Here is a 25,874-nt window from a genome sequence, read left to right on the forward strand (position 1 = left end):
TTGCAGAAAATAGCTTTTCTACTACTATCCACTTATCATGATGTAAAAGCTGAATTTCTTGGACTGTACATGCTCTGCCACTTAGGGGCTGCATCAGTCACTCAGGCATGATCAGTGCATTTTATTGTCCAGTGGCAGGAAAAAAACAAGTACAGAACTGGCTTGGATTTCCCTCACATCATGAGAAGCTGCATTTTTTATCTTCTATTCCCTAGTCCCTTCTTCCAGCAGTCTGCTGTGCTGCTCATTCATTCAGTCCTGAGGCAGCAGATTCCTGCTGCACCTGTAAACTCTCATCCATCAAGCATCTGTGTTACTTCGATGGGTCCTTGTCTCTGCTGAGATAAGTGGCCCAGAAAACTCAGGAGAACAGCAAGTCAGTTCTGTGTTTGGAGAAAATCCAGAAGCGTTTGTCTTGATGGCATTTTGCAGCTGTCAGCTCCTTGGAAGACAGATCTTCCTTAATGTCTTTCTTGAAGTTCTGTCACCTGTTGCCTTCCTAAGAGCAGTGGAAAGAGTCTTACAGATGTTTTGTTTGTAAATGAAATGCTAACTCTTATGAGACTGATCTATGGAAGCAGAAGGTAGGTGTTATGTGACGTTAGCATTACTTCAGGATACTGAGACGTGACTAGGCATGAGCTTACTGGAAATACACAAGAAGAAAACAAAACCATTTTTCCAAGCTGCTAGCAGCAAACCTTCCCCTTCTGGAGGTCTGTGCTCTCCTAACACTGATGGGAGCATTAGGAGAGAGGTGAAAAAGCAGAGCTGGGATGTATCCTCAAGTAATTTTCCCAAATAGTCTTTTTTATGATAAATGCTGAAATCTGCTACAGTTTCTGCTATCTCTTCTACACTAATCTAGTTCAGTGGCAAGCCTAAAACAGTCATCAGTTGATTGCAGTTCATTCTGCAAGGAGGATGCAGATATCAACGCTGCTGAGGAGCTCCAAAAGACCTGTGTCTTCTACAGCATCCATAGTTTTTGTGACCCACTACCAAGTCTTGAATACAATCTAGGCTAAACCGAAGCTGCTGTTAAGTAGGGTGCAGCCATATGGAGCATCACAAATGCATGTTCACCTTCCACAGCCTTCTCTGAGATGTAAGTTTGTCACTTTAGGAGTGTTCTCTCAGAGGCGTATGCTGGCTGCCCTTGTTTCGTGTATCTGCAGCAAAACGGTGCACCACCAGAATCGCCTACTGCATGTTTACAGATTTCTCCCCTGCGTGGCATCTGTGCAAGAGTGCTTGTTGCCTACAGCACAGGAGAAACTGGAAACGGGGAAACAGAGGGTCTGCTGCCCCCAGCTGAAAACACTCAAGAATAGACTGCCCCGAAGCACGCAGCACACTCACTACTGGTAAAGGCAAAAGCGTCCCTTGTTTTGTCAAGCACTCCACAAGATCGTGGTAAAGTCAGCAGTTTGTCTCTTACCCAGCTGCTTCAGTTATGATTTTTTTTTTGTCCAGGAAGTTCTTCCCCCAGTGCTGCTTCTTCTCTGAAGATCAGCAGCTGAGCTTCTTTCTGGCAGGACACCAAAAGAGGCAGCATCTGTCTTCTAGTCCCAGCACTACTGGTGCCACCCTCATTCCATCACTTTGTTTTTCCCCTTCCCTGACCTAGTACTACTATCAGCTGCAGATGAATGTCCATGTAGCATGCACACAGACCTTGATGTCAGAGCAAAGCTGCTCCAGAAGAGGCATGCTCTAGGTGGGCTGCCAGATTGAGTTCTGTAGTGATTCTTGATAAGCAGCATCTTCTCTCAACCAAACCATCTCATCCAGAGAGGCTTTCCTGGGGAGGATGGCTTAAGCTGCCTCTAAATGAAGTGTCTTAGCACACATTTAGCCATTCATTGTTACTCTCTGCAAGTGCTGTCAGTTTCTTGTTTGAACAGAGGACACAGGAGCCTCACCAGAAGTGCACTATCATTAAGAAATGGGATACAATGAGCAATAACTATTAGTGTCTCGGGGAAATCTGTATCACCATTTTAGTGATCTCAGACACGTTTAAATCCTCTACACAAACCCCGCAAATGCCAGCCTGCCTTACCTCTGCTGTGTGCACAAAAACATCAGGGAAAAAACAGGAGGAAAGTATCTGTACTTTTCTGCCTTAAATACTGCATTCTGTATTATGTAGCTGTTCCCTGTTAATGGATCCATTGATCTTCTTCATCTTCGAGTACCTGATTTCAGTACTTGTGTTACGTGTGCTATGGTTATAGTACTTATGACACCCCAAATAACCAGGGTCTAGTTAAAGGTCTGTGGAATTGTCAGTTGATACAACAAAGATATCTGTGTCCAAAACCACAAACACAGATGAAGAACTAAAAGAAGTGTTCCAGTGCAGCATGAGACACCACTTGTCATGACTGTCAATATCTACATTTGCTAATGTTGAACATTTCCATTTTATTCAGAATTATTACTTCATCTCATCCTGGCTTCACAGTCATACATCTCCCACCACAGAGAGCTACAGCAAATTAGAGGTTTTTTTCATTATCCTGCCATGACTTCTCCCCACTGACCACTATTTTCAGTATAACTTCACAGGGGACAAAGTAAGGGTTTGTCCTCCTGTAATGAAGTCTGCAACAATTTCCTACAGTGAGTTCTCCCTTGCTGAACAAGAAAGGTCATGAGCAGAAAACACACTGTGAGCCAGTAAACCACTAAGAACCAACCTTTTTCCACATCTCTGTTAGAGAAAGAGTCCTGGGTCTGAGTGTGGGGGCTAGATTTTGCAGTATTAAAAACAGCAGTATGGCATCTTGTTTTAAAATAGATGCGCTGCAATTTAAATCCGAGCAGAGCATCAAAACCACAGCAGGGGCAGCACTTTGCTACAACACACTGGCAAGAACAATGTGTCAGATCAAAATTATGGCCTCAAACACAGCTGGAAAACACCTTGGAGTACTCTCACTCCAAGTACAGGCAGAAGATTGCTAGGTTGCCAGAAGCCCCGAACAATCCCTCTGCTACCTAAAATGTGGCCCCTCAATTCAAGAGAGATGTTGAAGTGCTGGAAGGTGTCCAGAGAAGGGCGACAAAGCTGGTGAGGGGCCCAGAACACAAACCCTATGAGGAGAGGCTGAGGGAGCTGGGGGTGTGCAGCCTGCAGAAGAGGAGGCTCAGGGCAGAGCTCATTGCTGTCAGCAGCTACCTGAAGGGAGGCTGTAGCCAGGTGGGGTTGGGCTCTTCTGCCAGGCAAGCAGCAGCAGAGCAAGGGGACACAGTCTCAAGTTGCGGTGGGGGAGGTCTAGGCTGGATGTTAGGAGGAAGCTGTTGGCAGAGAGGGTGATTGGCATTGGAATGGGCTGCCCAGGGAAGCGGTGGAGTCACTGTCCCTGGAGGTGTTCAAGAAAAGACTGGATGAGGCACTCGGTGCCATGGTCTGGTTGACTGGACAGGGCTGGGTGCTAGGCTGGGCTGGATGAGCTTGGAGGTCTCTTCCAAGCTGGTTGATTCTATGATTCTATTCTATGTGGATGTGTCCTGTGGATAGAGAACAAGCAGATCATCAGCAATAGTGAGAGATCAGACATGAGTGGCTGAACTGGTCTCTTCCTGCGCATGTGGATACCCACATCTCAGCATCTGCATGTAGGCACTCCTCATCAGGCACCAGTACTAGAGTCTTCAAAGAATTACTGGAGTTTTCCAGTTTATCAGATCTTCAGCATATTTGTACTGATGTTCCACACCTGAGCAACACTAAATAGATTATCCAACACTTCAAAGTTGTTGAGAATAAAAGGCAACTAAGTGCTAAATTGGTCTTTTTTCACCTCTATGCTTTTTAGTTAATCAACTAGGAGTCTAGTATCTTCAGTGCCCTCGTGAGCAGTTTCTCAGATTCCCACCTGGGAATTTCAATGCTTAAATTCCACTGACATGGAACATAAAAAATAAGTCACTGCAACAAGCATTTGCGGGCCATATAAAATGATCACAGCATCACCACTTTCCCCTACTCCTGAATAAATAAATGACCCATTACCTTCCTTTTTTATCTTCCTGACATTCCTGCAAGCCTGCCATCAAGTACTGTCCCATTCTTGCACCTCACCAGCAACAAAACCAGTTTTTAGATGAATGTGGCACATACGTTGTACCAACAAATGCCCACATCCCTCTGTCTTCTCTTAAATATCAGCCTGGTTTATATACTACCCCTGGTCAATTACACTCCCATACCATGTCTGTCTTTAAATGTAAGTGCTTTTGACATCAAGCTGTCGTACTGTGTTTGCCAGGAAAGCAACATCCATACCTGTAATGCCCTATAAATAGTAACTTTGTGTTGTTTTGAACAACACATTTATTTTCTTGCCCAAGGGTGAGCTATAACCTGTAATGTCACACTCATGACCTGGACTTAAAACTGACTGTTTTGAATGAGCCTGGGGAAAAGACTGAGGGAATAGGAAAGAAAGATGCAGTAGGAGAAACAAAATTGTGATCATAATATGGAATGAAAGGAAGGTAAGAGTAACAATGGAGGGAAACTTAAGTCTGGAGCAAGCACCAAGCACCAGCTCCTCCAGAAACTCTGGAATATATCTCAAATGCAGTGTGAAACTCACCAATAGCTCAGAACAGCTGGAGAGCAATGTACTCTCCCACTACTTTAACAGTCTACCCCACCAGACCTGGAGCAGGAGCAGCATGCTGATCCCCACCACAAGCACTCATCACAGATTCACAGCATAGCCACATTAACGGCAAAGTCAGGACTACAAAAGGGAGTGAAAATCTTAAGCCCCTATTTTGCATGTCACTGTATCTATGATGGATATGCATAGGCCAAACTCAAAAATCAGACCAGTTCTCACCAGCTGCTGCTCTTTCTTTGTATCTTCCTTCCTCCCTGCAGTCATCCTATGCAGCACTTTACAACAGACTAAAGCCACAACCTTCACAGCCAGGTCACAGATTACATTTTGTAGCAAATCACTTAACTGTAGCATACCATATTTTAGACACACACACTTAAACTGCCTGTTGCAATTGACAGTCTGGCCTAGTTACCACACACCGAACACTCTCGACACAACTGGACCTTTGAAATGGCTCTGTACTTTGCATGGAGAAGAGACCACTTCTCAGAACAGCATGCAACCCACCTCCGTTACTGCGACTTGGTTGCTGCTCCGGAGTCTGGGCTTGAGGGGAGTAGTAGGGCTGCTGGTAGGAACTCGAAGGGAATTGCGGGGAGGTAGGGCTCCTCCTGCAGTCCCGGATACTGGAGAAAGTCTGTGAGTGAGGAATCCCTCTCTGGAAAGGTGAGCAGCGAGTCAGGCGTGGCTGTGGAGGTGGGAGGTGGTCGAACTCTTCCTCATCCTCCAGACTGTAGCGATCATACTCCTGGTCACTGCATGTCCCTTTCTTTCCTGTGTGCAGAGAGACGCTTGAGCTGTGCCTTGACACGGATACTGAAGTCGAAGCATAATCTTGCCTAAGGCCTGTAAATTCCAAGAAGAGGATGATTCAGCTCCTGATAAGTGATGATTAACTCTTAACATGTACTTAATCTTGAAAAATACACAGGTAAGTAGACAATTTTACAGCAAGAAATGGATTTACAATGTCACTAGGCTGAAGATCTGAAGCAGGATGCATCTGATCTAGTTTTCAGTATCTACCTTTTGGGTATCTAAGCCTGAATCATTTCCCTTGAGATCCCTTTTTAATAAAAAGTATTTAAGCAATACAGGCATTTCCAAAATGCAGCACCCCTGAGAGGTCTCAGATGCCTCTCTTGACAAAAGCTGAATGTCTTCAGGAGACACCTATTTTTCTGACAACAGAAATGCTACATAAGTATTAACTTTTAAACACTACTAAAGTCACACTCTGTTAGTTTTCCAACTTCATATTCATGCAATCACCGTGCTGAGGATGATATTTCCTAAGCTTGTAACCCATGTAAATACTCTGTCTCTCCAACCTTCCTGAACCAGATCTAGTTCCTACTAGCAACTGGTCCGTCTCGTGGACAAAGCTTAGTGGTAATGCAGCTGTGTTTTAGGCAGGTTCACATCCCACCAGTCCATTCTCAGGACGTCAGGTTTTGAAAACCACCCCACTGCTAGCCCTGCCCTAGAAGAGCATGTTTCCTACAGGGAAGTCAGAGGGTAACACATATATCCCTTCTACTTCCCCCCAATCTTTTCCTGTGGCACAGTAGCCAGGGGAAAAGGAGATGCAGACTGCATTTCCAAGACCTGAGTAACTCCACCAGTAATAGCTGCAGATAACAACTTTCCCAGATTTACCAAAAGCCCTCAGCTTTGACAGATGTCTTTTCTTCATCATAGCAACTTCTTAATATGCTTCCCCCCTGCCTTGGTGGCTGTGAAGAGAGTGTGCCTACATGCACGTATCCTACTGCCATTCTCCGCGGGATTAAGTGGGCAACAACCATCACGTGCTCAAACGTCCTGCACCAGCTGCTACTACGAGGACGAGATACAACCACTACACCTGGCACAGATTAGAAGAAAAACAGTGTTTTTCCTTGCAGTTTACCAGTGACCTGATTCCTTAAAGAGCTAAGTCTGAAGTCTTCTTTTAAATCTCAATCTGAAGGAGATGAGTGCAGCTGCCACTTCAGCAGTGCAATCCTTTGACAGTCACAAGTTTATTTATAACTTTCACATAATAGCAGAGATTTTCCAAGCTGTGACTCTATGTATTTGCCAGCTGTGCTACTCATTAGCTACCATGTAAAGCTTTACATGATTAGCTATCATGTAAAGTCTCACATTAGCTAACTTATTTGCTGAAGGTAACAAGGGACACTAGACACCTGGGTGGGCTCGACTGCTAACAAGAGCATCGCTCCAGCCTGCTCAGCCTGGTTGCTGCAGCCAGAGTGTAGCTCTGATTTCCTCCCTATATTTTAACTGTATTTTATTGACCAGCATGTTACTTGGCATTTTCTCCTCTGTCCTCATTTCTGAATTGCTCTTGGGTTTCATCTCATATTTTCCTCCTTGATGTCTCACATGGCACTAATAGGTCATGACAAAGACTTCTAAGTCGAATGTCCTTTAATTATGAATAAAGGCATTTTCCAACAACTCCTGACAAGCCAAACAAGCTTTTGGGTTTACATTTTTGTGTGATCACTAGTCTTAAACCAAAATGGTAAATTTATATGCCTCGATTCATGATTTAAAGGGTGATTAATTTCAAAATTCCTCTGACAATTAATAAAATCAAACTGGAGGCAAAGAAATTCACAAGAGCGGTTTCAACCGTCCTCATGAAATACAAGTATGAGAAAAATACTTCAGCATCTTCCCTCCACAGAAAAACAAACCCAACAAACCAATAACCACTAACAATTAATGTGGTAACACATTGTAAATAATCTAAGGCTAAATGTGCTCAATGGATATGGAGCTACCAGGTGGGATTCTGGAAAATGAAGCACCTCTCCTGTGAGGACAGACTGAAAGAGTTGGGGCTGTTAGGTCTGGAGAAAAGGAGGTTCCCAAGTGACCTTATTGTGGCCTTCCAGTAGCTGAAGGGGGCCTATGAAAATACTGGGGAGGGACCCTCACTTTAGGGAGTGACAGGACTAGGGAGAATGGAGCAAAGCTGGAGGTGGGGAGATTCAGAGTGGACGTGAGGAGGAAGTTCTTCACCATGAGAGTGGTGAGACTCTGGACTGGGTTGCCCAGGGAGGTGGTTGAGGCCCCATGGCTGGAGCTGTTTAAGGCCAGGCTGGCTGAGGCTGTGGGCAGCCTGCTCTAGGGTAGGGTGTCCCTGCCTATGGCAGGGGGGTTGAAACTACATGATCCTTGTGGTCCCTTCCAGCCCTGACTGATTCTACGATTCTATAAATAGAAGCATCAAGTTTTGAAAGATCCAGTACCATTTAGCTGAACCAAACAATATGTTCACCCTCTCTGTGCAAGACTAAGAAAGATCCATGTGACTGAAAGCAGAGTGAAGCAGTTTGTTCCTCAGTCTGTTTGGCAAAAAGAAAAAGCAAGGCACGCACTCTCCTCCTGTAGCCGAGCCATGATTTGGACGTCGGTGAGGTCCTGCAGTTTGTATCCCATGGAGATGGAATCATCCTCCAGCTCTGAGGTGCTCAGTTCACTGTCTATGGATGACTGTGGGCTCAAAGGGGAACTTCTAGAAACATAACCTATGTAAGAAAACATAACCTTTAGTCCATGAATATGCCTGGCCATCTTTAATTCACAACTGCCTGCCCTGCACGTTACAGTAGCTTAAAACAGGTCCTGCACAACAGACAAAATCTTTCAGAAGCATAGTGCAGTCCACTGACAAACAGCAGAGGGCTTTGTGAGAAGTAGTAAGTGTACCAATGGATCATGAATTCCTCTGCTTGTTCCCAAAATAGCATCACGTAGACTAGACAATGAATAATTTACCCAAGGAAGTTCTGATACTGCACCGATCGGTTAGTGTAGTCTAAACACATCTGTGTCTGAATCCTCCCTAAGGGACTGTGACTCTCCCTCCTCATTTCTGAAAAGTAAGTCATTAGCTCTGGTCATCAACTTCTGCCAGTATTCAGATTCTATATCAGAGCCATTTACCTAAATTTTACTGGTTTGTTTCCTTAAATGATGTATAATCTCCATACAAATCAGTGACAGTAGCAATTAAGGCCAAGCGTCATGCAAAACTGGGGAAAGCGTTGTCTCCTTCACAGAGCCACCTTTTGGAAAGAGCTCTGGATGCCAAATTTTCCTTGTAGGATATGAAAAATAAACTAAACTGCAATTTGTTGCTGTGGCCTGATTTTAAAGAAAAATTCTTCAAATAAAACAGTGAATAATTTTCTAATATCCTCTAGGCCACCACAGGTCCACAGCCTGCAGGGCAAAACCCACTCCGATTACAGGTCATCAGCTGCGCTTGTACCATGGACATGTCTGCATCCTTTAGCACTGCTCAAAACAGCCACCTGAAGTTCCTCCTAAATTCAGCTGCTCTTTAACAGTATCTCCAACAGAGAAGAACACAGAGGGGATTACTTTGCTTTGAAAGGATTGTAAGGCATAAACATCTTCTCTTTTTTAAATCTGCATGTTGCAGTGGTCCTAAGGCTTTAAAGAGGTAGTAACAGCTATGCTGTTTCAGAGCAGCAGTGGGAAGCTAGACAAGATACCTTTGGGTAGCTAAAGTAGCAATAGATGCCCTCAGTTAAGGACTACACTACATCCCATTGAAAAAGGGAGCTTAGACACCTCGCTCACACAGACACCTATGCCAGGCATTCAGTCTGGAGCTGTATCTCATCTTCAGTGCCCATATCCCTAATAGGGCTTTCTGCACTGACTTCACGCGTTGTGAAGAAAACTGTGCACAGATCAGTGTGACAGTGATGCTAACTTCCTTAGACTATGCCTGCTCCTGCCAGCAATAAAATGTTGATGCCTCTTCCCCAGAAGATTATTTTCTCCACTGCCACTGCAGCTTAAGGAAAGTCACAGATACAAATAGACTCCCGACACCTGTAGTGAAGAAGGAAAAACGTAACTCTGCAATTTACAGCCCACAGAAAGTTTGTGTCTTTCCTAAAACTCCTGTGTCCCAACAGTGGCAAACATAAAATACATCTTGGATACTAGCAACAATAATAGTTTGAAAACAGATGTGATTCTGCCAGCTATTTCTATCACATAGAACCTCTCCCTGCAACTTCATTACACAGCTGCACAAATGTTTCTGTGGACATAAGGGAACGGGTACTATGGGGCTCAAATGAGCAGTAAAGGGCAGACAAATCTGGGGACACAGTTGCAACGATGCGCTCAGGTACCCTATTACTGAGAAACAGGCTCTGTTTACCAGCATCACTTCCCTATAACATGCTGTATACTACAGAAGATAGCCTATATTGCCTGTCATTTGACCAGATGTAGGTAATTAAAAATCATCTCCCCCTGGACAAGAGTCTCTGCACCACCTGAAGAGTGTGTACTGCTGGTAAATGCTAGCCAGGTCAGATTAAATGAAGCAATTCTGTAAGTGCTGAAATCAATAAAAAGATAAGCATTACCTGTCCGTTCAGGTGTTAGTATTGCTTTACTGGAGGTTTTAGAGAAGCTGGGACTATTAAAGCCATTGGTATATGGGGTGAGTCTTGCAACAGGACTATAGGGAAAAGCCAAGGAGACAGGTGTAGAGAAGAGGTTCCGCCATCGGCTAGCTGTTACAGATGCAGGGGAGGAGGGGGGAAAAAAAAGATTTGTAGTTATAAATAGAGTAGTGCTGCCAGACAGTCAATAATCTCATCTTAATCTGTTCATAATAGATTTTTTACTTATGGCAAAAGCAAAACAACAGTCAAAGTTCAGCAACAAAACAGAGGGTCAGCTCTGCCTTCTGCATTTGGAAGTGTGCTTCAGAAACTTTTCTAGCAAATATATCTTGTTCCCCATTTTCGATGTATACAGCATTTGGGCATATAGTCATCACACGCAGCACTGGGTGCCAGCACACAAAATAACAGTAAAGCCCACAACACTTACTAGAGAAACACAAATGAAATTCATAGTGCTCCTCAAGGAATTGCTCATGGCAATCAATCAGCACACAATTGATTCAGCAGTCAAATTATCAGTTATGGGAGTTCAGAAGCACTGCACTAAAAGATGCTTAACCACTGAGTGCTAAAAACAACTGTAATCCCAAAGCAAGCTTTTAAGCCTCCATATTTTCCCTTCTCTTTTTACAGCATCAAATTCCTGATTACATAAGCATGATTTCCCCCCCCACCACCACTGCTTTTGGAGAATCAACCAAATAACAGAACAGACCACTTCTTTTTCTACGTATTGCTTGCAGAAAGATTGAAAGAGAAGAATCTGGCTGCTCAGAGCAGGCAAAACATCTAAAGGCTTAACTTACGTTTTCTTAGCTCAATCAGTAAAACATGAGCACAACTGTCCTTTGGCATGCCTATTTTTTAACATGAGTTTAAAAATTCAAATACAAGATATCCACATGCTCTTCAGAAAATTAATATTAGATATCAAGTTGTTCTAAGAAGAAGGAAAAGGCAAAATTTGAGAAACATATAAGCAAAGAATCATAGAATCAACCAGGTTGGAAGAGACCTCCAAGATCAGCCAGTCCAACCTAGCACCCAGCCCTGCCCAATCAACCAGACCATGGCACTAAGTGCCTCATCCAGTCTTTTCTTGAAGACCCCCAGGGACGGTGCCTCCACCACCTCCCTGGGCAGCCCATTCCAATGGGAAATCACTCTCTCTGTGAAGAACTTCTTCCTAATATCCAGCCTATACCTACCCTGGCACAACTTGAGACTGTGTCCCCTTGTTCTATTGCTGGTTGCCTGGGAGAAGAGGCTACCCCCCACCTGGCTACAATGCCCCTTCAGGTAGTTGTAGACAGTAATAAGATCACCCCTGAGCCTCCTCTTCTCCAGGCTAAACAACCCCAGCTCCCTCAACCTCTCCTCATAGGATTTGTGCTCCAGGCCCCTCACCAGCTTTGTTGCCCTTCTCTGGACATGTTCCAGCACCTCAACATCTTTCTTGAATTGAGGGACCCAGAACTGGACACAGTACTCAAGGTGTGGCCTGACCAGTGCTGAGTACAGGGGAAGAATAACCTCCCTTGTCCTACTGGCCACACTGTTCCTGATGCAGCCCAGGATGCCATTGGCTCTCTTGGCCACCTGGGCACACTGCTGCCTCATCTTCAGCTTACTATCTATCAGTACCCCCAGGTCCCTTTCCTCCTGGCTGCTCTCCAGCCACTCAGTTCCCAGCCTATAGCGCTGCTTGGGGTTGTTGTGGCCAAAGTGCAGAACCCTGCACTTGGCCTTGTTAAATCTCGTCCCATTGCCTCTGCCCACCCATCCAGCCTGTCCAGGTCCCTGTGCAGGGCTCTCCTACCTTCCAACAGATCAACACCTGCTCCTAGCTTGGTGTCATCTGCAAACTCACTGATGCTGGACTCAATGCCCTCGTCCAGATCATCAATAAAGATATTGAACAGGACTGGGCCCAGTACTGATCCTTGGGGAAAGGTTGTACAGATAAACAAATACTAGTGTGGGATGTTTATTTGTGATAGAATCTACTTTGTCCCCATAGATGCTGTGTACAGTGACATAAGGTAGGAGGCTATGATCATACCTACACCTAACTTAAACACTGATGGCATAACCTTGATCCTTGGCAGGTGTACTTTGAGGTGTCAGATGCCACTAACCAGTTTTCAAAACTAGAAAGGCTCAGGAGCCCTCAAAAGCTATTCTCCATCACATGGCTACTTAACACATACCGGCTTTTTGGAAACCTTGATGCATCGCAACACTCCAGGACACTCAAATAATATGCAGGCTCTCTCCATTTTAAAACCTCACTGCTGTCAAAATGGCTAAGCACAACAAACAGACTTTATTCTTCCTTCTCGCTAACATGAACACCGAGCAGGCACAGAAACTGCACAGAAGTGTTGTTATCTTGCTGTCAATCCTATCTTTGCAATGTTTGGAGTACTGTCTGTCATCAGTTCAAAGATGCTATTTCCCTTCTATTCCTCTTGCTCTGACCTGCTCAAAGGTACCACTGCGTTTGTGAAGAATGAGCAGCCTTTTCTACCCTTCCCATCAGTGCTACTAAGCTTGGAGTGAAGGCAACTGTCTGGTTCCAGCACTGGCACAAAGCAGGGTGCTGGGGAATGGGAGTACTTCTCAAGGCTCAAACTCTGTGGGAGGAAGCTACACTACTGTGATCTTTGCTGTGCCCTCATTACGGAATTATTGCAATTTGCTTACTTCTCATGATTCCATTTCCCTCAAGCTTAAAGAAACAAAAAGGTCTGAGTCCTAACTAAGAGCAGCATCAGCACCAGTTCTAGGAAATTGCTCGGCACCAACTTCCCAGCAGGGCTGTCTGTCTTTAACACTCACTAACATCATCAGTTCAAAAGTCAAGCACGCAAGTGCTCCAGGACAAAGAGGGGAGCAAAGGCAGATGGATACAACTCCATTAATGACTAATTAACACAAATTGCTAGAGATGAGATTATATCATAAGGATTTAATAACTGCAAAATCCTTTGCAGCATTCACTGAAAGAAATGCATGTGGTAGAGTAGATCTCAGTACCATACCAGCAGTTGAGGTCTGCCATTTTCACTAGAAATGCCAATAAGGAGCAAAGGATGAGAGTTCCTTGCCACTTTGTTTTTCTGCCTAACACAAGACCCTGTTTTGTAGCTGCCTGACCAATGGCCATGCCAATTAGCTGCCAGTGTTTTCTCACTCCCAGATGTGGTCAACTACACAGCACAAAACCCCATCATTCATTATCCTCTACAATAACCACTCTGAGCTGGCCCACTGAGCACAAAGCAGCAGTTATCACAACTGTGAAAGCAGGAACTGGCACACAGAATATAATTAGTATTTATGGCAAAACAGATCTCAGACTCTTCTTTCAAACAGTGTGTGTTCTCAAGGAGAGATGAACGAAGAAGCTCAGAAACTGTTTACACTGGTCTCTCTGCATACTAAATCTTCAGATATGCCAAGGTAAAATGCCCTGAATTCTAGAAGTTTTGCTATCATGTCTAAAATAAAACTGTACAGTGTTTAAGTATCAACAAAGGACTGACACTTTCTAACTAATCAACGGACTCCAATGCTTAGAATGAACCACAGGAAACCATTTTCACTGGGTTTCAAGTGAAACTGTCAACATGCATATTGAGTATTTCTACTAAAGCAACAAAATTGCCAAAGTCAGACTTACTGAAACCTTGTGCTAATGCCAGAAACATTTAGAAGCAGGTGCTACAGGCATCTGGGAAAACAGGCAAATTAATGCAAACCGTGTAACGTCCCAGTACTATGCTACGCACAGTCACCTGAGGGGGGCGATTTGCTGATTTGAGACTGCCATGGTTAGCACAATGAAACACAACTCAGAGATGAGACAATGCTGTCGAGACCTTTAAGTTCAAATGCCTGGCCCTAAAACTCTGAATTTCACAAAATCTGTTGCTCTTCCTTAAAGGCCCAGATGAAATAAGAAACTCAGCTGCCCTTTAAAGACAAAGGAAGTCTCTAAGCTCTGCAGCTGAATAGAAACGTACTGATCCCAGTACGTTGCACTGAAGGTGTACTGAAGCCAAAGAATCAGCCATGGAAAGGAAAGGGGCACCTAAAGAACTATTGAGAGAAAAGATGCCAGAAACCCCCACATTTGCTTTACTGATGTCAACGAGTTAAACCCAGTAACAACCTGACTTCTTGAGGCATGAACTTGTTGGAACTAATATTCCATACTACAGTAAGCACAAATTATTCCAGTCATCAAAGCCTACGGTTAGATTGGAAGCACCCAGCTCTTGGGGATGATTTCCTTGGTTGTGACCAATTCTTGGTAACTAGGCCACCGATAATGTACTGCACTACACAGTGTCTATTCCAGCAAAAGGATTTCTCCAAATGAATACAAAAGCAACCAAAGACTTTTTTAAAATAACAACATCAGCAACAAGTTCGTAACTTTAAAATATTTATTCACACGACCAAATGTTTAAAAATTAAGACCTTATTTTTCTAACTTCCCTGGAGATAACAAAATGCTAAAACAGATGATCCCAGTCACTCACACAGAGAAGTGAGAGGAACTACATAAACACAGATATTCAGCATTTGGTAAAAACTAATGGAAAATGTCACATGAAAGCCTGAAAAACTAGAGAGCTACACAGTCCCAAAGCAATAAAGCCCTGCAAAGCCAAAGCACACCTAAAGCACTTCCTTTACCAAAAGCAATTTCTAATTTAAGTTCCATGAGGTACAAGACTTCAAAGTGAAGACAACATTTGCTACTCAAATTAATGGGAATGTTCATAAACCTGGACACAAGGTAAAACCCCACAGACTGTGCTGGTTTAATTTGGTGCAGTTACATGGATGTAAACAGGGACAGATCAAGTGCAGGTCTTATACCTGACCAGACATACTTAGGACATTAATACTGTCCAAGGATATCAGGATTTCCAAAAATTAAAAAGAAGTACACGCACATTTTAAACATCTTCCATTCTCATAACTCTACTAGGAAAACTGAGTGAACTCAGCTGCCAAAACAGGAACTCCATTTCACTTTGAGCAACACAAATGAAAAACATTTCTTTGCTCTAAAGATAGAAAACAATAAAGTAATAAATAAGCGTGTTGCACTACTAACTAACCACACTAAACTATATAAAGCATGCTCTAGCTTGTTTATCCAGTCAGTTAGCTTAAGTTTTATATAGGCCTTCAGGGTAGAGCTAAAAATACTTTTAAAAATTGAAGCTAAAAATAAATTAAATTGCATATATGCAGACACTTCAATGTGGGTACTAATTATAACCAGAGAAAAACTCTTTCAGCCAGCATTGAAAAGATACTTACAATCTAGCAAGTTCAAAACTACAAGTCTTGGACACACAGCACCCTCCTGCTGACATACTTTCTTTAGAGCAGGAAACCCAAACCACTTGCCTTACGCACTGCGCACACGCACGGTGGCACAGCAGCCACGCTTAGAAGCGGAGTGTCTCTCTCAGGACTAAACTGCACAGTGCTTCATGGGAAACAGAAGTACTTTGTTAACCACTGGAGAAATTCAGCGTGCTACAAGGGACTTCAAAACCCTCTCCTTATAGATAAGAACATGTCTAAACCAACTCGAGGTATCACTTCGGTGAGGCATATCTAGTATCTTCCTCCCAAATACAGCTACTTAACCAGTGCTTGTCAAAGTGTACTCAGAGGCTGAAAACTGCTCCTGCAGTCAGAAGTACATCTGGGAACAGGTGTCAAATGTGCTTGAAAAGATAGCCAGAGGAAGTGGAAATCAAGGTAGCACCCACTACTCACTGAACATGTGCCAAGAAGCGGCTAATGTGGACTCCTACTGCTCACCAGTCTGAAGAGATTTACTTGGGTCCCTGGCAAACCTAAAGCTCCTGTAAGAATTTGGAGCAGTCTGAGGTAGGAGAGAGGTGCCAGATATTCAACTGCAACCAAGAGCAGTCAAAACCTAAGTAGATACTGTCTTTCTGGCTTCTGTGCTCAGAACACAAAGACTGTAACATCTTCCAGGATTTATTTGAACCCAGTTCTTCAAAACTTTCCATTGCAATTGCAAGTCATAAACTCCTCCTTTTGGGAAATGATTGTGGTTTTGTGACTTACAAGGCCAAAAATTCTGGGCCAAAGACAGCAGTGTTTTCAGTTCCAGCAAATACAAGAGCACTCCATTGTAACTGGAAAAGTTACTCTGGGCATGTACATATTCCAGTCTTGCTGAACGCTATTGCTCAGTGAACTTGACTTTTCAAGCACATTACTCCCAGTTCCAGCCTCCCACAACCATCAGACATGATCATCTCAACAGCTTGTTACAGCATGTCGAGTTTCCTCACCACAGCTGCAGCTCTTCAGCCATACAGCTAGCAGTAGAAACTTCACCATCAACACAGAGCTACACTTTATCCTATGCTTAAAGCTCATTTTCAGTCACATTGAATCTGTCATTGCCTGAAACCATTTCCCTGCACTGCCATATCCAGCTCACAAAATGCTCCTGGGGCTTGTTTGCTGTTTCTGCCTCTTAATTTCTTGGTCAAGAGGCAAAGCACCCCCTCTTTTCCAGCTGCAACAAGAGAGAAACCATTTAAGCGTAGATTGAACAAGGGGACTCCTTTCAAGGGTCTGTAATTTGGTGTCTCCAAAACGCTGTTTAGTGTACGTCTTACCCTGAAACATGAATCTCCGTAACTGGACTACTATAACTGAACATGCACATGCCAACATTTTTCTTTGGTCTTTGTTTTCAAGACCAAATCCTATGGTTTCTCAAGACCTGAGTATAGGTCAGCTAGCAAGGCACTACAGAGCAATGAAATGCCTTAATCTGGTTCTGTTTTGCAAAAGTGTCTTTATGCTACAACTGTCTTAAATTTTCACAGTGCCCTTAATAGCCAATACACAGAACTGTCATGTACATAGCACAGTCCTGTGCCACTTGAGAATAATAAAAAGCAATGAAGCACAGCCTAAAATGCCTAACAAAAACAACTGCCGTTACAGTCTGGACACAGAGCGACAGATCAGGAGAAAACGAATAGGGACTGCCCACCACTTCCCCCAAGCCTATGAAACTTGGAAAGTAACACTAAAGAATACCAGAGAACTGCAAGTACCTGGAGAGGTCTGGGCTGCAGTTCATTCCTACCAAGCAAGTACTTCTTGAAAAACAGTATCAAAGGATCTAACCTTTGTGGAGAATAAGAAAGCAGCACTGGTGGCACACACTGGTGAACAACTGGTGTACACAACTGCACCAACTCAGATACCTCAAGAGCTGCCCCAGAAAAAAAGCAGACATTTCAAGAGTAGAATCAGAAAGCCTGTCCAAACTGCAGTCAGCAGTAGCTTGGCATACTGCAGTTATGGCAAAACCACAGCTAAGACTCTGAAAGTGCTAAGCGCTCTGAGGTATTGCAGTTCTGCCAGCTATCACCTATTGGGGTGAGCAGGGAAGAGATATTTTTCAAGACATAGGCAGTTACCCTACTGCAACATAATTTGGTGAAAGGCTGACCTGAAAATTGTCTTTATACTGGAAAAATGACAATACTGCTTTCCAAATGCATTGTGCTGGAGATTCTAGTGACTGTTCTCCGACCCAACTCTGCCACAAAAATTATTTTATGACATGCAAGTACTCAAAAGACTAGAAATTAAATGGAATTAAGAGATCTGAGTTACCATCAGCAAAAATTCTGCAAAGAAGGATACTACACCTCAGGTATGCGTTTGAAGGTTGAAATGTCTATTGGTTTTATTACTCTTGCCTTTCTTTTTTTTATGGCAAACTTTCTACCAAACAACCTATATAAAGAGACAAGCACAGAGGCTTTGTTAAAAATGTCATTGTCTCCGTGTTCATTTCTTCCTGTGCGCACAACTCCCTGCATGAAGAGAATCTACAGGCGAGCAGATTCCAGAGCAGCTAACAGCAAAAGGTGGCTCCCCAGCATCTCATTTCTTGAGAAACTGGGGCAAATATTATGCCGAAGTATTATGCCCTGGGCAAGCCCTAGAGCCCAAATGTCTGCTCCTTCCCCAGTTTCCATGCTCAGCAAGTGTCATTTTCTAGGAACTGATGCATTTTCATTTCATTTGGTGGATTCTTAACCAGAACTCATGAGTACACAAGCTCTCACATTTCAGCCAGCCTGAAATAAGACACAGCTTTCTATGCAGAAGGCTTACTCTCATGTGTTACTGAATAAGGTAACCTGAATCAAAACATATAGCCCTAGATTCTTCTGCCAAACTACGGGCATTTCATTCATTACAAAGAGTGTTTACCTCATTGAATCTTAGGATCCATCATGTAAGGAATGCTTGCCAAAGGACACTGTGAATGCAGAAATTTACCTGGGAAGGCTACACAAGCTGACAGAAAAGGAATCTAGCAGAGGTTAATAAATCCCACCTGAAGCAGAGATGCTATCCGGTTCAGTCAGTCTTTGAACAGGAAATGTAGGTGGGAGGGTGTCAGGGCAGGCAAATATGTTATTTCCCTGTATTCTCACTCTCTTCCAGTATGTAGTTATAGCACTGTGGGATGCAGGACCTTATGCCCCACAGATGAAATAATGATGCACTTATGTACAGGCATTAATGGCAAGCCTAGTTATCACAGAATGCAATGACACCCTAAAAAAGAAAGACTGGGGCACAATTCACCTCAGCAGCATTTATTGAGTTGTGCCTGTTTGTCTGTGCTGCCTACAAAGGCAGCCCAGTGTGACTGGCTCTGATGCAGACCTCTGCCTCTATTCAAATGGAACCCACTTTGACAGCATCAATTACAGGGAACAATAAACAGAGCTTTAAAAGAAGAGATTTCAGAGACTGCATTCAGCTTTCCCATTTTCTAAGCAATTGAAATAACTTTTGTGGCACTTGAGCATCACAATGCATGCATCCATCCTACTGAAACAGCTGTAGATACCAAACTAAAGTTGTTGAACATCTTTCTTAGCAGCAGTTCCCAATTGAAAGGGGAACCTCTGCTACCTTCCTACGGGCTAATGCTTCACCCTAATCCTCCCCATGACATCTTCTCAGCTGTTCTATTAAACTGTAGCAGCAAGTACAGACATCATTGCATGATTTCATGCTAGATCAGATCACTTATTTGAGCTGTATTCAAAAGACCTTTTTGCTAATTATTTGCTACACAAGGAAGAGTTTCTCAATGCCCTTTACAAGGAAGATGCAGACCACTTGTATCAGGGGCATTTAAGGGAAAGACAGAGAAGCAGAAAGCAGCAGCAGAAAGATGGGGCTGCTGAAGCCAATGCTGCCTCTTAATCACAGAACAGCCCCCACAATGTGTGTAAAGGCAGCTCCACGTCTGACACTGACGGTTTGCTCACACACAGAGCACAGAACAAAGCAACTGCACTTTCATCGTGTTTTAACCATTAACAACAAAAAAGGGAGCAAAACGGTAACCACCCTGAAAACGTCACTCAAATGCTCTACCACCATGGTGCGCAGAGAACATGCCTAAGGCCACAGAAACATCCTCTTCCAACTCTTGCATGCCAGCTGGACAGACCTCCTGCCCCAGTTCTGGCCATAAATTATCAGGGCTCTGTTTAAGCTCACCCAGCACATACCAAATACGATGGGCAAGGAAGCTATCATGTAATTGTCTCAGGCTGTAGAGTGGGCAGCGATTCCTGGAAGCACAAATGAAGATTAAACAGGACATATATCTTTACCCAAGAGAAAGTGGGTTACATCTCTGAGTGAAAGGATGAGAGGAAGGCTCAACCACAGCTACCTAAGATTATCTTATTCTGAATGTAGTGGATTCACAACAAACTTGCAAGTTTGATTATACCATACAGCAGAACATCCAAGAGCCCTAAAGAAGCTCTGAAGAGGCTGGTGAACCTACCAAGGGAAAGGCAAGAAACTAGTGTCACCTCCACTAGCATCCAGGTGCACCCAACCTGGTGGGTATAACTAATCTGGTCCCAAATGCTTCAAACAACGTTGCAGAAAGATCCACAGCACACCAATTTATGAGTGGTGTCTTCACACAGTAATTGCTGTTGTAGTCTATCCCACAGCAGTCACATTTTGCTTAACACTGCCTTCTAATCCAAAAAGAAAACATTTTGATTGGCATGATTTGTGCATAGTCTACATTTTCCTTCATAAATCACAGGTCTACCTCCACTCTAATGTAACTGGTGAAAGAGACATTCCTTTCTGTAATACCATCACAAGCACTCAGAAATCTCATGCTTGTTGCATCAGCATTGTGAAACTTATCCCAGCCTTATTTTCCTTCTTCAACTCATTATCTTTGATAACTGCATTGTCTGTATTTCAATGACAAGTGTGATGCAGCAAAATCTCAGAGAATTCTGTAGGAAGCAAATTTTGCAATCACTCAACACTGGTTTAAATGCTCCATTTATCCCAATACTCCAAAAACTGCAAAACCAACTAAAATTGGAGCTGAAAAACACCATCTTCTTATGTATTTATTTTCCCTTTACATGCTGGCTCTCAGGACTGAGAAGCAGCACACCTATAGCGTGCGTCTCAGGACTGCTCTTTACCACCTCCTCCTTGCAGCACCCTGACTATGATTTTCTGCTAACTCACACCAATCCAGCGGACATTTACTCCACAGAGCAGCATGGCATATTCTCTCTAGATCTAAAAGAGTCAAGGATATGTCTGTTGTTAAGCAACAGCAAGGAGCATGCAGTTGCAGGAGTCACCTCCGCAGCTTCATTACATCAACACTTGCAGCATCCTCATCAGGGCTGCCTGCCCAGGATTCAGTTCCTGCACAGTAGGCAATGGTGACCAGCAGTTTGCTCACTGCTGTGCTAGATTACTAACGCCACGTCTCTGTGGAGCACGACACTGTAAAAACATGAAGGATATAAACCTCTTTTCTCTGACTCAGTACTGCTATACTGCCACCATCTCTCAGAGATGTGCCTTTAACTGTAGTGGGAGCAACGGCATATGCCCATGGAGAGATGCAGTCTTGGCAACTCCACCTGAAATCAGGTGGTTTGTAGGGTTCGTATTTCACAGTTGTCCCTGTGCAGAGGTTATACACAGCTAAAGTGCTAACCAAACATGCAGTCAGTATTTCCTATTTCTGTATAACATGTGTCATTGTGTCATTAGAATCACAGAATCAGACAGCTTGGAAGAGACCTCCAAGATCATCCAGCCCAACCTAGCACCCAGCCCTGCCCAATCAACCAGACCACTGGCACTAAGTGCCCCAGCCAGGCTTGGCTTCAACACCTCCAGGGACAGAGACTCCACCACCTCCCTGGGCAGCCCATTCCAATGCCAATCACTCTCTCTGCAAACAACTTCTTCCTAACATCCAGCCTAGACCTCCCCTGGCACAGCTTGAGACTGTGTCCCCTTCTTCTGTTGCTGCTTGCCTGGCAGCAGAGCCCAACCCCACCTGTCTACAGCCTCCCTGCAGGTAGTTGCAGACAGCAATGAGGTCTGCCCTGAGCCTCCTCTGCTGCAGGCTGCACACCCCCAGCTCCCTCAGCCTCTCCTCACAGGGCTCTGCTCCAGGCCCCTCAACAGCTTCGTTGCCCTTCTCTAGACTCCTTCCAGCACCTCAACATCTCTCTTTAATTGAGGAGCCCAGAACTGTACACAGCACTCAAGGGGTGGCCTGAGCAGTGCTGAGCACAGGTGAAGAATAACCTCCCTTGTCCTGCTGCCCACACTGCTCCTTAGCCAGCCCAGGATACCACTGGCTCTGCTGCCCACCTGGGCACACTGCTGCCTCATGTTCAGCTGCTCTCTTCCAGCACCCCCAGGTCTCTCTCTGCCTGGCTGCTCTCAGCCACTCAGTCCCCAGCCTGTAGTGCTGCTTGGGGTTATTGTGGTTGAAGGGCAGAACCCTGCACTTGGCTTTGTTCAGTCTCATCCCATTGGCCTCTGCCCACCCATCCAGCCTGTCAAGGTCTCTCTGCAGGGCTCTCCTACCCTCCAAAAGATAGACACCAAGCTAGGAGCAGGTGTCATCTGCAAACTTACTGATGCTGGACTCAATCCCCTGGTCCAGATCATCAATAAAGTCATTGAACAGGACTGGGCCCAGCACTAATTTTCAGGTCTGCAGTAAAGGAACAAAGAAAGTTTAAGCCTAATGCCAGGCCCACAGTGTGATCAGGGCATTCAACAAAAACATTAACTAAACTGCCTTACCTAGAAGGCAGAAATTCCTTATGCCCCAGAAGCAGCACTTGCTGCACTTCCCCGTACCCAATCATTCCTGTCAGTTGTTCCACTTTGAGATGAAAGTTGTTACCAGAGGAGCTATTGTGAAAGCCTTCAGAAACCACTGCACAGAAAGGACCTGGGGAGCTACAGCTGTACCTCCCCACGGGCATGCTCAGCCCACTCATGCTAGCTGAGATCCTGGATAAACGATGAGTGCAACGTAGCATCATCTAAAAGCTGCTTAATGCACGCTGGGATGGAGGGCTTGCATGTAATAAGGGCTTTTGAGCATAACTCTGCACACTTAAGCAAGCACTCTGTCATCCTAAAAAGTGTCTGGTGGTGCAGCTGACTTAGAGAAATCTGACCTGCCACTTCCTTGGACAAGCTTATCTCTTATGCAGAAGCAAGCTTTCAAGCTGCTGGCCCATCTGGTACACACAGTGGGTATGCAACTCTTGTTACATGTCCTCCTGTTCCCAAGCCACATATCTCTGCCCCGTGGGACTGCCTCTGTTGCCTCTATGTGTTCAAGAGTGCCTCAGCATCCAAGGGGAAGGTTCTCTATTCACACGAGTGCCTCACCCACTCTTTCACAAGTGATGTGGGTGCGGGGAGCATCTTTGTCAGTAGCAGCAGAAGCAGGTAAATGCAAAGTTTGGCTGCTGTATGATGACTGGCTGCCAGCTGGGCATGACGCTGTGACTTGCACAGGAAGGGTATCTCTGATTTAGGAAGCTCTTTACAATGAGGGTAGTGAAATTCTGGAACAGATTGTCCAGAGAGATGGTGGAGGGCCCATCCCTGGAGACATTCAAGGTCAAACCTGATGGGACTCTAAGCAATCTGATCTAGTCCCTGCTCACTGCAGCAGGGGGTTTAATGGCCTGGAGGCTGTGACTGGTTGAACTCACACCTCTTAGGTCCTGGTTGAGTAACCTGAAGGCAGAGGGGGCAACACCATCACCGCCCTCAAAAGAAAACCAAATCTTTGTTTTATGGCAGTTCTGCTGGTAATAATTCTTGGCAGGATACTTCCAGACATCCCTTACTACACTGGACTTTTTGTAAACCTCAAACATCTAGAAATGTATTACATTGCCTCTGAAAAGACTAGACAGTGTCTGCTGAACTTCAGAATTAAAGTGGTTTGGAAAACTGGTAGCTCCTCTTCCTCTGCAGCCAAATAATACCCCGGGACAGTGGCAAAGGCTGGAACAAACAATTCCAAGTAATTTTCTATTTACATGTGTGCCCATTGAACTGAATGGAGTTAAGACACTTTTATAGAGAGTGTGTTTTCTGAACACAATCAGATCTTGGTGACTGATCTAGCACATGCCCCAGAACCAGATTCTTGTTGTAAAACAACAGCATGATTTTATTTAGTGCAGGAGGGATGGACAAGATGACCCTCGATGGTTCCTTCCAACCCAATGCAGCCCAATTCCAAGTTTAGGAGTGTTTAAATCAGGCAGTGTGAACCGTGTCTGGAAAGCAGTTATACATGCTTAACCCACAGAAACAGAGTCACGTATGACAGCTAGAGATGACGTGACCTGAAAGCTGTAGTGCACGAGGTACGATGACATTCACTGCAGTCAGATCCGAGCGGCAGTAACTTCTGCGTGTGTCATCCACATGGCCCAGCACTGCACTGCAGCATGTGGGCATACTGGAGCGAGACTCTTCGGCACATGTCTGCATGGTGATGGCTCTATGCACTGACAGAGCCAACTCTTAGGCTCTGTTTATGTTCTGATACCACAAGGAGGGGTGAGGTCTTCTGCAAGACTGTATACGCTCTGCACACACACACCCCCTTCCAGGCTAAGAACATAAGGAGCTTTTATCCTGACAGCAGGCTGCTTTGTACACAGGAAGAAAGTACAGGTCTTGTGTATTTTCTTCCTTCAGCCTAAGAAAGAGGTCTGCTTCCAAAACCAGTCAACCAAATAGAGCTTTTTCCTTCAGAAGTACTATTTGCCTGATCAAATCCCTTGCAACTGTACACTAGACTTCCCCAGGCTAACCCGTCAAAGAGCAGTTTTAAAACTCCAAGGACAGCAGCATATCCACTCTATTGGGAATGCTGCTTTCATCCCTTGGAGAACAACAGCTGCTTTGTGACCTCTCGAGCCTTTGTGTCTTTGCACTGGTAGGTCTAAGATTGTCTGTGCCACTGTATTTATCTTCCTAGGCATTCAGTACAGAGTTGAGTCACTGCTATCACAGCAGTGCCCCAGAACTCTGCTGGACAGGCTCCCTTTCTCCAGTTTCCTCTCAGGAGCTGAACAGAAGATGAGAGGAGACAGCAGTAGAAGTGCAATTCCAGGAAAGACCAGAAAATCACATCAAGTAAAACCCTTCACAAGTATGCAGTAACTAGGACAAACATCCAGGAGCAGTGCAAGCAAGTTTATTTTTACAATGCTGCAGTAATTATCTTAGGGAAAAAAAGAGAGATTTTTAAAAATTAGTTTTCCAGAAGGGCTCATTCACAAAGAGGAGGGAGTTGGGTGCCTTCACCCTTTCCTTCCAAGCACACTCCTAGGGGATTCCTCTAGGGAGAGTAACCTTACTTATCCCAAATGGGTATTAGTTCAACTGCCCTTGCAGATCAGAACTCAGCTATCACACAAGGCACTCCCATGCTCTCCTGCTCTTTAAGGTTATTCATTGGACTAGAGGTAAAAGAAAAAAGACTAAGAGCTAGTGATTAGTATACTACTGCAGAGTTTTGCTCCAGGTAATAAGAGAGCTTCCTGACCTCATGGCACACAGGATGCACAGGTACTAGACTGCTAAGCAGATACATCAGCAACAATCCAAACCAAAAGTGTAAATTTCTGCCAGGAGAACTGGTGGCTGGGGGGAAATATAGCTACTTACATTTCCTACAGAACTCAACATTTCCAGGAGCATGAATAATTCTTTTACTTTTCACACACAGTATCACACAGTATCAACAAGGTTGGAAAAGACCTCACAGATCATCCAGTCCAACCCTTTACCACAGAGCTCAAGGCCAGACCATGGCACCAAGTGCCACCTCCAATCCTGCCTTGAACAGCTCCAGGGACGACGACTCCACCACCTCCCCGGGCAGCCCATTCCAGTGCCCAATGACTCTCTCAGTGAAGAACTTTCTCCTCACCTCCAGCCTAAATTTCCCCTGGTGCAGCCTGAGGCTGTGTCCTCTCGTTCTGGTGCTGGCCACCTGAGAGAAGAGAGAAACCTCCCCCTGGCCACAATCACCCCTCAGGTAGTTGTAGACAACAATAAGGTCACCCCTGAGGCTCCTCTTCTCCAGGCTAAACAATCCCAGCTCCCTCAGCCTCTCCTCGTAGGGCTGTGCTCAAGGCCTCTCCCCAGCCTTGTCGCCCTTCTCTGGACACACTCAAGCATCTCAATGTCCCTCCTAAACTGGGGGGCCCAGAACAGAACACAGTATTCAAGGTGAGGTCTAACCAGTGCAGAGTACAGGGGCAGAATGACCTCCCTGCTC

General features: G+C 44.6%; 1 protein-coding gene and 1 long non-coding RNA gene across 3 annotated transcripts in view; one reads left to right on the top strand and one right to left on the bottom strand.

The window, feature by feature from the left end:
• The window catches only part of LOC135175593 (uncharacterized), an 82,466-nt gene extending 75,422 nt beyond the window's left edge, over positions 1-7,044 (top strand). Inside the window, exons 4-5 of the long non-coding RNA XR_010302402.1 lie at positions 5,428-5,574; positions 6,345-7,044. This is a non-coding gene — a long non-coding RNA (uncharacterized LOC135175593). The remainder of the gene's footprint in view (positions 1-5,427; positions 5,575-6,344) is intronic.
• Positions 1-25,874, bottom strand: part of SLAIN1 (SLAIN motif family member 1) — a 52,725-nt gene that overhangs the window by 10,207 nt on the left and 16,644 nt on the right. Inside the window, exons 3-5 of one of the 2 annotated variants that reach the window (XM_064143926.1) lie at positions 10,076-10,225; positions 8,039-8,188; positions 5,151-5,489 (exon numbers count right to left, since the gene is read on the bottom strand). In XM_064143926.1, the coding sequence (XP_063999996.1) occupies positions 5,151-5,489; positions 8,039-8,188; positions 10,076-10,225 (639 nt within the window). The remainder of the gene's footprint in view (positions 1-5,150; positions 5,490-8,038; positions 8,189-10,075; positions 10,226-25,874) is intronic. The other variant, XM_064143925.1, reaches the window with a different exon arrangement.

Source organism: Pogoniulus pusillus, chromosome 5 (assembly GCF_015220805.1).
Source record: "Pogoniulus pusillus isolate bPogPus1 chromosome 5, bPogPus1.pri, whole genome shotgun sequence".
In the NCBI taxonomy this organism is placed as follows: Eukaryota; Metazoa; Chordata; class Aves; order Piciformes; family Lybiidae; genus Pogoniulus; species Pogoniulus pusillus.